General features: G+C 47.8%; 1 protein-coding gene across 1 annotated transcript in view; it reads left to right on the forward strand.

The window, feature by feature from the left end:
* The first annotated feature begins 228 nt into the window (after window positions 1-228).
* Window positions 229-15,123, forward strand: part of LOC114846885 (ephrin type-A receptor 6-like) — a 104,108-nt gene continuing 89,213 nt past the window's right edge. Inside the window, exons 1-2 of the mRNA XM_029136096.3 lie at window positions 229-826; window positions 7,401-7,465. Coding sequence (XP_028991929.1) covers window positions 748-826; window positions 7,401-7,465 — 144 coding nt within the window. The 5' untranslated portion in view covers window positions 229-747. The remainder of the gene's footprint in view (window positions 827-7,400; window positions 7,466-15,123) is intronic.

Below are 15,123 nucleotides of genomic sequence, written 5' to 3' on the forward strand. Positions count from 1 at the left end.
TCACCTGAATGAATGTGATGCGTGAGTTTGATTATTCAATCATAAGTATATTTTCCCAGTGGAAAAATATAGGAAGCCCTGCACTTGAACTGTTAGGCAACATACACGCTCTCTCTCTCTCTCTCTCTCTCTCTCTCTCTCTCTCTCTCGCTCTCTCTCTCTCTCTCTCTCTCTCTCTCTCGCTCTCTCACGCACGCACACTCACACGGACGCGCACACGCGCCATTGCCTTGTCAGCTATCCCCCTCTAGTGCCGAGCATCCCGCACAGATGCGCGCAGTCCTCCCACCGTAGCCGCCGCTTCAGCCGCTCCTCGCCAGCGTCCCGACCCTTCCTCTCTCCTCGCCGCCTCCCCGCCCCCCCCGCTGCTGCACGGGGAGCCAGCAGAGCCGCCGACGGGATCTCACGAGTCCGTCACGAAGCGCGCCTCGGACGCGCACTAGATTAATAGGGACATCCTAGCGCATCCGTCGCCCAGTCCGACAGCGGCGACTGAAGCGCGGCCGTAAAGTTGCTTGGATGTAATTGTTTCCCGCCTAGTGTGAAATTTTATTTTTGGCTTTATTTTTTTTTCTCCCCCCGGACTTTAGCCGAATTCCACGCGTTCCACTCCTCGCCTTCGCCTGCAGGTAAAGGATGGACCAGCCGACAGTTCTCTCCAACCGAGAACAAATGTGAGAACCAGCACCGGTGCCGCGCCGCTCTCTGACCACCTCACCTCAGACAGAGACCGAGGCTGCAGCAAACATGAGTTCTGGGAACCGATTTTCGCTCGTCTCACTTTTTCTTGGGATTGCCCTCTGTCGCCTCACCCACGGCAACCAAGGTGAGTTGAAATCCGCTCATAGCTGAATTTTGTTGATTTTTGGACGCTGTAAAGTTGTTAAGAGTCAGGGAAGTAACATGTAAATTGATTGACAACATCTGGACACTGAGCAAAGGTCCTGCACTTATTAAACTCACTGCCTTTGTCTTTATTAAACAAAGGGTGACGTGGGCACATACTGTATATAAATAGAGTTTCATGTAATTACATAGACTAGTCTTTTTTGTAAGTAATTTGAAATTCACAATAATGTGCCAGGACTTGATCCAGGCTGAGGTTTAAAGTTTGATTTCCCACTAGAGTGCAGTGGATCGTCTCATCCAAACCCCGAATCAGGGAATAAAATGTACGAACACGCTCCATGAAAATCAGCTGCTGAAATGACAAGCACCAGGCTGCTTTAATTGCAAATTCTACACCAAGCAAACACGCGCACGCGCGCACGCTCGGAGACGCCGAGACGGGCACAAAGTAGACAGGGGCAGCATCCAGAGATGGAATCATTAGGAGTGGGTGACGGAGTGAGAGGCTCGTGCGTGAGAGCACGCGTGACTGTTTGTCATGAGGTGTCGCGGCGGATTTCGAACAACACAGACTGAAAGGTGGCGCGTTGTCGGAGATGAACGTATTCAGCGACAGAGCGCCTGCGAAGACGTGGGCCGTATCCACGCGCACGTCTGCTTTGCGCCGCGTGCGGCAGGGCAAACGTGGAGCGCGCGCGCGCGTGCGTGCGCCTGATTCTTGTGCATACGCTCGAAGCCCACCTGTATGGTCTCTCTCCCTCTCTCTCTCTCTATCTCTCTCACACACACACACACACGCACGCACACGCCGCGCGCTCGCAAAGCTGCGGCATCGCTGGGGTTTAAAATAGTCTTATTGATTGCGCGCGGACACAGCGGGATCTGCCCCCCAGGTTATATTTTATTGTTCTCTCTGTTCAATAAGAGTGATGCAACTCCCCGTTCTCCTCGACAACTGCTACACAACAGCCTCACTCCGTGTTTTTCTCCGCCACAGACTGAATGATTGAACTGATGTCTGCCTTCTATTGTACTTTACTCTGTCATATTGACTCGTCCGGGACCTCGGCGGCAGAATTGCAGCGGTTGCGCACCTCGCAGCTCCGCCGCTCGGCGCGGGCGGAACTTGATCATTCAAATGACAGACAAAGAAAAGTGTCTCATTAGGCGCCGAGGAGGCAGCTCGCCGCATTACTCTGCTCTCAATGCATTGCTTCTTTTTTCCGCGTTTGACTAATAATAAGCGCTGCGCCCCGCTGTGCGCGGCGTCTCGAGCGGATTTCTGCGGACGACTCGGCGTCGGGATCGAATGATTATTGATGATAACGTTTCCCACAGGCATGGATGTTGAAATGTGTTCACGTTCAAATGCAGCCGTCCCGAGATAAAAGAGAGGGAAACTAATTACATTGTTTCCAGCTCGGGTACAGTGCGGCCTTACGCAGACGGCGCACTTTACGTGGAGGTGTTTCCGTGTGCTTTCATGCTTTTGACCGGAGGCAAAAAGAAAGCGAGGAATCCAAAGGGTTGGGGATTTCACAGCCAAAATTGGGTGAGATGTCAGCTGTTAAGAGAACAATAAAAACCAATCACCTTTCGCTTCTCGCCTGCGCGCCTCCTCTCACAGAAACACATCCCTCACATTTTCCCATCAGGGACTGCAGAAAGCCACAGCATTAACAACGCTCTACTCACTCACTGCCAAGTATGAACAAGCCTGTTTTCCCCGTCAATAAGTCCCATAATTTCAGCTTTTATTCGTTTGTTCTCTCTTTTACCAATTTGCCTCCCCTGTGCAGTCCCCAGAAGCAATATTTATTATAATAAACATTCACAAATCTCATTCACTAACCTGATTTCTTGGGGCCTGGTGGAATTTTCTGGAGACTGTTTCAAGCCAGTAAATCCGGAGCTGATGTCTCTGTTCCACACTTAGCTGTTTCTTTTCTCAGGATCCGTCTTCAGGGAACCCATGACAACCTGCCCACACATGATTTATTTAACTATTTCTTTTAATAAAAACATCCCACTGAGATCTGATCACTGATCTCTTGTGGCGAGCCAGCGACACGTGGCAGAAAACTGTTTTCCAAGCTGCTTCCTGTAGCCTGCAACTTCCTGCAACGCTGAGACCCCGGCGTCCGGCCTCAGGAGCTAATAACTCAACGCGGTTGAAAAGGTGTTTGCAGCGAGAACCCCCTCCTGCAGAGACTGAGGCTGCAGCCGGTTCGTCTCGTCAGGGCTCAGCCTCCTCAGGGGAATCCCTGTATTAAGATAATGATGGTGGAGTTGTGCTGCACTTGAGCTTTATGGCCACCCGGTGAACAAGACCCACTTCCTATTTTACTCGGGAGGAAAATAATTCTTCGGAGTGTGACCGCTGTTTAATAAGACTGAGCTGCGGCTTCATGCGAAATTAGAAAAGCGAACACGTGTTTGGGCGCTTCGCTTTCGCAAAATGCCTTCTTAATGATTAAACGTGGGTCAGTGTCTGAGCTCGTGGACAGGACGTCGGCTGTAATGAACCAACGCTTGACCCGACGCTGCCTCTCAACTTCACAATTTCCCCGTCGTTTAAAAACCCTTAAACCGCCATCAGGTCCTAATCGTGCACATTTAGCAGATTGGCTTCGCCCGCGTTTGTTGTGTCGCTGAAGGTTTGACCGCGATGGGGCGTGTGTGAAATCCCGCTATGCTTGTCAGGCCTCCTCCGCTGTGGATAGATTCACATTTCACAGCACATTATTCCCCCGTCCGTCGAGGGCGCGGCGCTTTGTTTACATGACTAAATGACAATGTGCAGTCCTCACTGAAATACTCACCAAAATCAATTTCCGCGAGTCTCTGTTCATCAAATGCTGTTGTTTGTCTTTTAACAAGGTTTGCTGTTTACCACAGTGGCAACGTAGGGAGCCTGCAAATGAAAAGCCTTTTTTTTTTTTTTTTTTTTTAGCTTGGAACGGGTCACTTTGCTTTTTTCGGACGTCGCTTCCCACAAAAATAAACTCACAACAACAGAAAGTGTTGCTACTTCAAGGAATCATCAAATAATCATGCGCTGTCGAATCCGCCACATAGGCTGAACATGCTCCAGTTTCAGGTCCGCGTGATGTAACAGCCGTTCAGACCTTTTGAGTCTGGAGTTATTTTGGGGTGTTTGCATGGACGGTGAGGGTTGTAGGCCAGACAGGAGATGTCATTATTCTTCCGGAGTTCCACATATTTATGAGTTGGCCGGCTCGTGTTCTATTTTTATCGAACTAGTGGAAGTCCCAGAGGACCCTCAGCCCCAGGAAGCGTCTGTGGGTGCCTCACTGGAAGATAGCTCTATGGAGGTAGAGAAGGAGCGAGAGAGGGGGAGAGAGAGGGTATTTATTGTGCACCTCAGGTACAGTGTGTTAGATGAATATCTAAAGCAGAATACAAATATAGGCTCGCACGAGTGACATGATTCATCACAAGCTGGAATGTCGTTTTTAATGAATGTACAGTTAATGCGGCGTACACACATGCAGGTCGGCTGGTTCCAATTCAAAGCGTCACCTTCAAAAGCAGAGGCAAAGTTAGATGGGCACAAACAGCTGCCAAAGTGTAGAGTCTATATGAATAAGCACCAGCAGGATGGTGGAACAAATACAGCAGGTCTCGCAGTTCATTCAGACTAAGGGTGAAGCTACTAGAGTGGAGCTAAAAGGAGGAAGGAAAGGGCGACAGGGCACAAAGGGTTAAGAAGACACAGAGCGGAAGCAGGGCTATTTCTCTTAGCGCTGATGAAGTTGTAAACATAAGACTTTGACCCATCTCAGCCGGACGCCTCGGCCCCGTCTCCTAATGCCGTGTACTGTACATTAGCCGCCTTTTTATTTATGCCAAGGCGAGGCGTGAAGCCGCTCGCTGCAGAGAGCGACACAGCCCACTCGCTGCAATTAGGCCCGTCTCCAAGGACCGTGTTGCTCACCTGCCCACGGTGGCCTAATGGCGTCCATTAGCGCCAGCGGCAGCGCCAGCCGGGCCCTCCGGCACCGGCGCCGCGGCCCCAGCGGCGGCGGGCAGGGAAAATGGCCCCGCGGAGGCCATGGACGCCATCCAAAGCCCGCCGACGTGCAGGAAGCATTAAACTAAGCTAGCGGAGCAGAAAGGATGGGGAGATGAAGGGAGCAGCGTGGAGCCTTTCTTTGCTGCGCAGGACAGGATCGTCGATCAATAGGAAAATCTGCTACATTTTCATAGGAATCAATGTCCATTTTCTGCATTTTATGTCGGATTGACAGAGCACAACAGGAGCCTGAGTGCTTTACAGTTTGCTCTTCTGAAAGTCTCACTTTAGTGCTTACTATGAAAAGGCAGGTGCTCATTATCTAATGTATTAAATGTTCTCATCCAATAAACAGAACAGCCATTCTGAAACATTCACCTTCACAGCATGTGTCTGATTCAACCACTCATGGCATGTTTTTTTCTACAGATGTCATGTTTATGGGAAACGTCTTTAAACCTTGTTTTATAATCCAGCCCCCATGTTTTAGAACTGCATTCCCTCCAGTTCCTATGTCATTAACTTCACCTTTGTGCTCTTTGCTCGTCTTGGAGTTCTGGCTTTTAATGTAACAGGAGCAGAGCCGAGAGGTAAAAATGTGTGTGTGTTTAACAAGCCCTGACTATTTGAAACTTCCGTTTAATATGAGTCTATTTAGGATCAGGATCCCATCGGCTCTAAAGGTTCCATCTCTTTTAGCAGCTTTTAGCTCATTATGGTCTTGTTGCGTCTCCTTGTTGTTACTGTACTGTATATTGTATAATCGCTGTCCTATTTGTCTGTCACTCTTTCCTCTCATCTTGTCACTGTTTACCTGATTTACTGGTGTGATTCAGATTTCATATTCTTTCATGCGTGTGTCTCTGGTTCTTAGTTAGGACTGTGTAGTTTTCTGTGCGTGTTCGTTGTGAGTCGTTTGTGACAAATCGTGATAATGCTGTGTGTCAGTGTTGTATCCACTGCCACCAAGTGGGCAAAGCCTAAATAATTGCTGTGTCCTCGCTGACCATCCTGAGACCTTGCAGTTGATACAGTGTCCGTCCATTTAAGTTGAGCCGGAGCAGGTTGTGTTCCGCGTCTGCTGTGCGTCCTATGTCATTTATGTGGGAGATGAAGGGCATTTAGTTGTATATGACAGACACGTACGCGCGAACACCATCAAAACCTCAGTGAGCAGGTGCTTTGACAATCAGCTTGTCAGCCAAGATCCATCAGAGGAGCGCTGGCTCCAAACTGAGAAACAGAGAGATTAAAAACAACGTCCCCGGTTCTTTCCTTCCTGTCTGGATTCATCCAGAGAGCATCCACAGACACGTACAGTGAAGACTGCATTCTTTATCGTTGACATTGTCACCGGGAAATGATAATATCACGGCATTGAAAGTACCTCATTCCATGTTCATTTGGTTTTAATAGATAACTATCCCAGAGCAATGATGCTAATGGAGATTAATTCAGGAAATATTGTCGCTGATTGAGATTTGTGTTGCTATAATGAGGCCCTCAAGGACCACTTACAGAGCTCTAAGTGGACATCATGACTGGCTGACACTTAAAACTTAGTCATTATCCAAGTAGAGACGCGCTAGCATGTGTCAGAAATCAGCGGCGGCATTAAGCGCGTGTGATTCTCTCTGACGTGTAGACGCAGCTCAAGGTCAAGTTTAAGATCAGACGTGTTTTATTGCGGTAATGAATCATCGCATGTGTCGCATTCTTCTTACTCACTGTGAACATCAGCCGTTTTCCTCCTTTGTTCTTTATTCTTAACGCAGCGTACGTGGAGGTCTTTATCACGTAAGCGCGTTGTCTCACCTACAGTTGACTCGACGACCGACTGGGCTCCATGTAATATTTACGGTGCTTGAATAATACAGCTGTGACTTCTGAAAATCCCCTCATGTTGTCAAAAGTTTAGGCAAAACTTTTTAATTTAGTGAAGGCAAATCCAGAAAGCCTGCTCCTTTCGACTGCAAACCACCTGTCGCTTGCAGAAACACTTTCCTCCTGAATTATTAAATTTACTGTCCTTGAGAGCAAGACGTAAGGATTGTGGAGAATTTTTCACGGAGCGAAACTGGATTGTTTCTGGCATCGGCGGGGAGGCAGAATGGTGCCATGCCTGTAGTAATAGCGCACCCAAATGCCACCGAACGCCAAAAACCCTCTCATCCTATACGGCGGCAGAGAACGCATTAAAGGCAGATTTATCTGTGATTGTATCCGGTGAACGGTCGCAGCCGTAGGAGGAGGAGGAGGAGGATGTGGTTGTGAGTGGGGCTGAAGTAAAGCTGTGGGTGGAGGTAAGGGAATGGACTGTTGACAGCAATCTGACTGCAATCCATCAGTCCCCAGATTGTGCAGCAAGTGAGATGTTGTACCTGGCTACAGGCATTCATATTCATCGGAGAAACTCCTATCTGCTCGTATCTAAATCAGCAGCTTGATGACTGATCATTCAAGTGTGATGATTTGTGTATTAATAGCACTCTCCGCCTCTTTTTTCTCGTTTCAGTTGTGCTGCTGGATACGACGTCTGTGCTCGGAGAGCTCGGATGGAAGACCTATCCCATCAACGGGGTAAGGGAGCGAGCGTGCTGAGATCAGTGCCCTCGGCCAGCGCGCAGGGTCCTGTTACAGATTACAGATCCAGGGCCGCTGCCGCGTCAGTCAGATCGATCGCATTGACGGTAACGGGTCAGGAAGGAGAGCGGAGATCTGTTTCATATTCACATCCAGGGTTTCGGTTCAGATCCCCTTCAGGTTCACGGGGGCTGAGGAGGCGTCTTTTAGCAATTCCTGTCGCGCCGGCATAAATATTTTAACCAGTCTTTAAATGTTAGCCAATGGAAAAGATGTAGACGGACACACAAAGAACGAACAGCAATGTGTCACATCAATATTTTATGATATTGACGATATCGTCTGAATATTAAGTATGGTTAAAATGTCACGCTAGACAATTTTAATGGCTCGAATGACATCAAGGTTTGTAGTTTTCCACCCACCTGCGACGCCGATCTTCATGTTTAAAAGATTACAACCTTGGAAACACAACTGAAGGCGTGAGCGCGTCATAAAATATAGATGCACCGACCCCGAACGTGATCGCTCTCGCATCGAACGCGTGGCGGTCAGTTCTCTCCACAACGTAAGGGTTAAGTACGAGTGGTTTGTTGCAGAGTTCAACCTTCCTTTATTTGCACTTTTCAGAATGTCAAGTATGAACGATTTGTTTAATGACGTATCTGATTGCTGCTGAGTTTGCACCTTATCTTATCGGCGGCAAATTTAGCATAAGTCTATGTATAATATTGGTCTTTATAGCAGCTGATCTCCACGTGTTTCACTCTGCTTGCTCTCTGTGGGGTTTGACTTCTGCTGGAGGGTCCCTGAGGTCCTCCCCTCCCACGTTCCCTGTCTCTCTATCGCTCCCTGCAAGGCTCTCTGTGGCCCATATCGGGGGTTATGGAGGTGATTACATCATGTAGGTCGTAGTGACAGCCGCCCACAGCGTCGAGGAAGAGCCGAGACGGAGGCTCCTGCCTCCATGATTAAGCTGTCAGCCCTCTCCCCTCCTCACTCATCCACTCTCCTACGATTTACCATTAATATTTAAGACGTGGAGGTGAGAGGGCCTCGGGGAAGGTGTGAAGATCTGGGAAGGTAAAGCAGTTTAAATCCCCCCTCGCTACCTGGGAGCCAGCGAGAGGAAGTAAATCCACCCCATATTAGACACACCTTGGTATCAGACCAATACAGCAGCTCAGCGTGTAGCTGCCTATCAGTCGCACACGGGTTCTAGTTCTGGATGGGAACCGCTGTCTGTCAGCTGCGCGTGCTCATCTCCAAATTATTTCATATGCCAGTAACTCCTCCAACATGATTACCCGATGATGAGTTTGCTGGTTGGATGACGCGGAATTTAAGGTGAAGTGGAATTTGAGGACTATATTTATGGATGAGCTTGTTTATCAAGCAGCCGGTAAACAAGTGGTTACGAGAGGAAGGCGGGAGATCGCGTGGGGGAGGAAAGTTAACCACGAGTATGTGGTCAGCCTGCATTACACCGCTGAGGTTCAGTAATGGCATTTTATTAGGTTGGTGATAAAAGTTGCCTTTATAGACACTGGGGATGATGGTTTCCATTTGGGAGAAGTGTCGCTGCATCTGAAAGCCTGCCTTCATCCACGTTCGGCTGAGTTATAGCTCCGAGGAGTAAGCTTAGACTAACTAGCGTTCGCTTTCCCCCAGCATGCACCTGTCCTGTCCCTTTCACCCGTCTTTACCTCAAATCTTCCACATTCAACCCTGGCACGCTCCCCTTGGGATGCCTCTCTGTTCTAAATGCACCCAAAGAAAAACATCAACAACGCTTGTTTTCCTAGAAAACACGAGACGTCCTTTCTTGAGAGAAGGTTAAGGCACAACTTTTGAGTTCTCCTCTTCCTCTTTATATAAATGGTGAGGGTTCTATCCTTCCATCTCTGCAGCATTAGGCTTCATTAGCAATGCCAGACAGTAAATTCCTTGCCATGAGCACGCTTACATTATCTGCGATTATAGCTGTTGCTGGGGAATTCTTTTAATTAAAAATGAAAATTAAAGACACTTCAATCAATTAATTAATCGTGGTTGGCCTTTCTCCTTCGTTGAGCGCTTCCTGTGCGTCCACGGCACAACGGTCGGTGGTAAACACGTGTTTACACCCGCTAAACATGATCCTGTGAGATGGTCAGGCCCAGCCTCCAGTGCAAAGGGCTCGCTGATTCGTTTATTCCTTCTCTGCTTGGGAAGTAAATAGACCTTTGTCAATTGCCCTGCAAGGGTAAACCGTGCAGGGAGAGCTGTTGTTCTGTTTGTTAATGACTTCGCTGAACGTGGGAATATCCTCAGAGTTAGAAAACACATTCCCCCCCAAAGGTTGCACTCATTAGATTGGTGCATATTGAACAACAATTGATCTTTTCCACGTCTTTCAAGGGCATGAGACTTTGCAAATCTTTTCCCTCTGGTAGTAGGGAATAATTGTGTGCGTTCGAATGCCAGAGGCAAGCTGATGCTTTGCGGAAAATAAGCAGCGAGGTGCTTTCCATGAGCCGGGATGTGCGAGTCTGTCTTCCTTGGTCTCTTCTTTGCTGTTCCCGAAGTGCTGAATAGTGACGAAGAACAAGGGCGTCAGTCGGGTGAACGCGGGAAAGAGAGAGAGGGAAGAAGGCTTGATTTGGCGTCTGCGTGCAGCCACAATAAGCTCCACTCAGAACGGGCAGACACACTGCTGAAATATGCATGAGTCATTTCCTAGTGGCGGGTGAGGCGGGGGGGTTCACGGAGCGGAGAGAGAAGCGCTTATTTTTTAAATTACATAAAACAGCTTTAAGGGATTAAGAAAGCCTAATGTCTCCTTTTGTTTTCACTCCGTGACATTACAATGGCAGTGGAGCGCAAACAGGTGAGGCAGCAAAGAGAGATGGTTGTCTATCACTAAGATAGACTCTTAACATCACGCTAACTTCGCTACGCTAACTTCGCTACGCTAATTTCGCTATGCTAATTTCGCTATGCTAACTTCAAAGCTACCCAGTGGAACTGACGGATGAAGGAGGTTTCATCTCATTGTGTCATTTCCATCTGTCCCATCATCGCATCTGGGTCGTGCTGATGACCTGCGGCAAAAGTATATGCATGCAACATATAAACATATTGCTGTTGCCCGCTCAGCATCTATCTTGCAGCCTCCTAGCATGCAATCGTGTGATGCCGCACCGCGATAGCCCTCCGCTTTTGTCATCATCCTCCCCGCACAACGAGAGCGAGCTCCAGCGGCCGCTAATCGACATCAAGTCCTCCGAACAAATCGGCCTGTCGGTCTTGATAAAAGTTTTCAGAGGGTCGCTGTCAGATTTGGGCTTTGAGTTTGGAGGAAGGGAGGCGTCGAAACGAGAGAGGAGCGCTGGGAGGAAACGGGAAGATAGCGGCCGTGTCAGGCAGGGGACGCATGTAACCGGGAGCAAAGCTGAACAACACGCCAAACACACATTGGAGTGCTTACACTCCCACTAAAGCTCCTTTACGCCCCCCATCTTAATCCTTAATCTTTTTATTGCAATATTTAACCACAGTAATTGATTGAAACTACATGACCCAAGGCTTATCTCAAAGCGCTTCCTCCGTCCCTAATACTATTAGTGTTGAGAGCGAGAACGAGCAACACAGAGAAGGCGCGAGAGGGAGAAATCTGTACTGTATGTCAGTGTCCTTCACAGCTCAGATAAAGTTCTGGGAGGCCTGCTGCTGCTGAGCGATGGCCGGCAGTCCTTCCAGGGAAAACGGGGAATAATCCAGAATCACTCCACTTCTCCCCATGGAGGCGTTGAGATTAAAAAAAAAGGTATGATGATTTAGCACACAAGTGTTCATCTCAGGGACCTCTGCCATAACCGGGCTTAAGCAGTGCCAGGGGATTCCTTAATTGGCTTGTTTCTTGTCAGGGACACGCTGGGGCCGATATCTAATGCGCTCCCACTCGGCTTCTCGCTGACAGCCGAACATATCCTGACAGCTTTTTTGGGCTAACCCTCACCGTGCGAGGAATGCAGCGAGGCCGAGCTAGAGGACGGGCGGGAGGGAATGGAGAGGGATGCAAATGGATGGATGGGGAGGAAATGGAAGGGGGGGTTATTCTACACAGGAGCTGAATACATGAATACAGTAAGTGGTGGCAGCCAAGGACAGAAGGAGAATGTGTGGCTGCTGTAAGACAGAAAGGGTTTAAACATGAATCGGTGTGTGTGTTTTGGAGAATAAAAAGTTCCCATATTTTAGAGAATATCCTGTATAGAAATCGCAAAAGTTCAGCTTCCGTGACAGGTGCCTCCGGTCACGAAGAGGTTATTTACTGACGGCGTCAGCGTGTTAGACGACGTCCCCGCTCGTTCGTCTGTGAGTGAGCAATCGAAGGAAGTGTGACTGGGCCGAATCATCTGACTGTCTCCATTTAGCAGCGCTGCCGGTAAGCGTCCCTCAGCCGAGACCCCTGAGAAACAAGGGGTCTTATTTCTTCCCTGACATTAAGTCAAGTGTTCCGTTTTGCTGAAAGATAAATATAGATTCTCTTTAAGTGTCAGTTTGAAGTGAAGAGAAAACCTTGTGGCCTTTGTCTGTCCTTAGATTCCCATTGTTACAGAGGTGACCCGCTGACACACACGCAAACACTTCAGAAGGAGCACATGCACTGACAGTTTCTCCTTCTATCACTCACTCAAGCTCAAAAGACACTCACGGTTTCATGTACCGTCACGTATCGCTGGTCAGTTTCCTTCTAGTGCTTCGCATGTTGTCATGTCCCCATGTTCACCATAGAATCAGTGAGGTGACCCAGTTAGAGGAAACCTGCCCAAGGTCACAGTGCTTTATCTCCACTAGGCTGTTTACTCCTGTCTGTTTCACTTGACTTGCATCAGAAAACTATATTACGGTGACATTGACACATGTCTGCCGTGTTGCACGCCTGAACTACGCCTGAACACGTGTAGCAGGGACTTTACTGCAGCGCCAGCAGTGTGATCATCTGCACCGTGCACACAAAAGGAAACCAGGAACCTGGCAGACTTATTCATTTCCATTGGTCAAAATATTACAGTAATTTATACCTGAGAAGTAATTATACAGTAGGTAATTTTTTAACATCTACCACAGAGACCAAACATTTTAAAATAATAATATCCCAGTATTTTCCATTATGATGGTTTGATGCAGTACCTGAGAAGCTCTTTGTGTAAGTGACAACATGCATTTATATTTCTTAAATCTTGCCTGAGTGCTAATAAAAATGAGGAAACTCGCGTAGCAGCGCCTGAAATCGTGCCCTGAAAGTTGCTTTTTGTACCATCAGGAGTGAAATAGACAAAATATTAAAGTGTATTATCAAATTTGTTAAAAAAAAATTTTCACTGGTTTATCTTTAAAATGTCTGAATAGAGATGGGAAGTTGTGAACAACAAATAGAAAAAGCGCCATCCGGCTGCTCAGAAAACCGTTTCTTGCCTTTGACTATTTCAAATGTCGTCTAGACTGATAGAAAACTGTACACAGACCTGAATTCAATTTTGTAAGATAGTATAGATTTAATTCCGTATTAGAAAACGATCTCCTTCCAGGAAGAGAGCCGGAGTATTTCTATCAACAGCTGAACATCTTTCTTCGTCTCCCAGATTATGTGTGCTTTATTGAAACAGGATTTTTTGGAGCTGTCTATATAGTCTTGTAATAGCTTTGTGCCTAGCAGAGCAATCGCAGTGCTCCATCAAGCGCTGACACATCCATTTGTCACACTCTCTGTGGTCAGATAGAAAACCGAGGCGCGATGCACGTACACACGCCGGGATGTAACTCCAGGAAACGTGTCCCAGTATATGGTGTTATCGCATTTTGATGTCAAAACAGAACAAAAGGCATCTTCACCTGTTGTGTTGTTTGGATATGGACGCGTCGGGGAGCCGCTGAGGAAACTGTTGAGGAGAACGCCGCCTGACACTTTCAAATGAAACCATAAAACGCTCCAAACGGAGACTGATCAATGCAAAGTTGACATTTCATACTCTGTTGGATCGATGCAGTCGATGAAGTGACAAGCTAAAGTGGAAACAGCTCCTGTGCAGCAGAGCCACTAGGTCACTTTTAAATGTTACACACACACTGTGCTACTTTACTGAAATGATTCCTTATTGATTTACGATATAGCGTGTGCCACACACGCACGGCCACACGACCACCCACATCTATGGGCAATTAACCTGAATGCATGTCTTCAGATTGGGAGAGAACTGGATGAAGCATTTCATTAATACTTCATTATTACAAATTAAATGCAAATGGCACTTATTTAAATAGTATCTTTAGTAGTTTTGTATGTACTCTAGCCCACAATATTGTGTCTCTGGCCAGATGTGGAGCACAGACACTGCTTTGCCCTGCAGCCAGAAGGACAGCGTCCCTCTTATTGCTCCTCTGCTTCATCACTCTGTGTTGTGGCTTATTCCACTGAGCAAAGTCTACAGACTCGTGAACTTACGGAAAGTGTACAGAGAATTGCTGCAAAGGTCACCCGGAGACCTGTGAAGTTGTTGATTTCACAGTGGGGAAGTCTCCGCTGCCTGTGTGCGAGTCTGTGGGTTCGGAGGTACAGTGCTGTGGTGAGAGGGGAAGTGGCCAAGGCCTGTTTTAACGTCTTGTTTGAGTTTGGGTGAATTCATTTCTCAGCCGGGACTTTTTTCGCCCTGATGTTTCTCAAGTTTAGCCTCCAAATCCTCCCAGATGTGCGAGGCCTGCCGTCACCCACCGGCCGCTCCTCTCCTTCATACGACAGCAAGGACCGCGATCCGTCTCTGTTAAAGCCCGGGTGGCAGCCTTTGTAGCTGCTGACGGTTGCATACTGTTGCAGCCGGTGAAGGTCACGTGTCCTGTCGTGCGTTAAATTGAAATGGTGCCGATGCACACGTGAGAAATGGTTTCGAACAGGTTCCAATGATTTGCATTCGTCTTTACTGGGTGGAATTTCTGCTCATGGACCGACTGGGTTGACATTTAGTATAAGAGTCAGGTAGGGCTTACTGTAGAAAACCTCCTAAACCTCCTGCCTTTCAAAATCTCCCATTTCAAACTATAGATGGTGTTAATATTAGTTCTAGTCCATTTTGTCACAAATCTAATGACATAAGATACATTAGATTACTTCAGGATCAAATTTAACTAAGTTTTCAGAATATTTCCAATTTGCCAACATCTTATTGGAGCCAGAGATGTGATAGAAGAAAGCCAAGGTCAACAAGTTCCCACTTGACCTCATCTGTCCTCTTTACAGTCAATGACAGCAGGATGCAAAAGGGAAGCGTCCTGTTTCCTCCTCAAGTCGGACTCCAATCAGGATGCTCTGGATGAGCGGGGGGCTGAGGGCATGTGGGGTCAGATGATGGTGCCTGCAGGAGGGATACGGTTTCACTGGAGATGAATGTTTTGTCTGGCGCGCGCTCTAAAATGCACTTAACATTTTATACAAATTCTGAGGACGCTGAAAGCTGTGCCTCACCACACGCGCTCCCCGTCTGTCTCTTAGCTGCTCGCTCTGTCCTAATTGATCGCGCAGGCCGGGCAATCCCGTATTGTCTGCACTCATTTCCAGTCAGGCTTGTTTAAGCATTAGAGGCTGGAGTCATATGGCTTCGCTAAGAGGAAGATGT

Source organism: Betta splendens, chromosome 21 (assembly GCF_900634795.4).
Source record: "Betta splendens chromosome 21, fBetSpl5.4, whole genome shotgun sequence".
Lineage (NCBI taxonomy): Eukaryota > Metazoa > Chordata > Actinopteri > Anabantiformes > Osphronemidae > Betta > Betta splendens.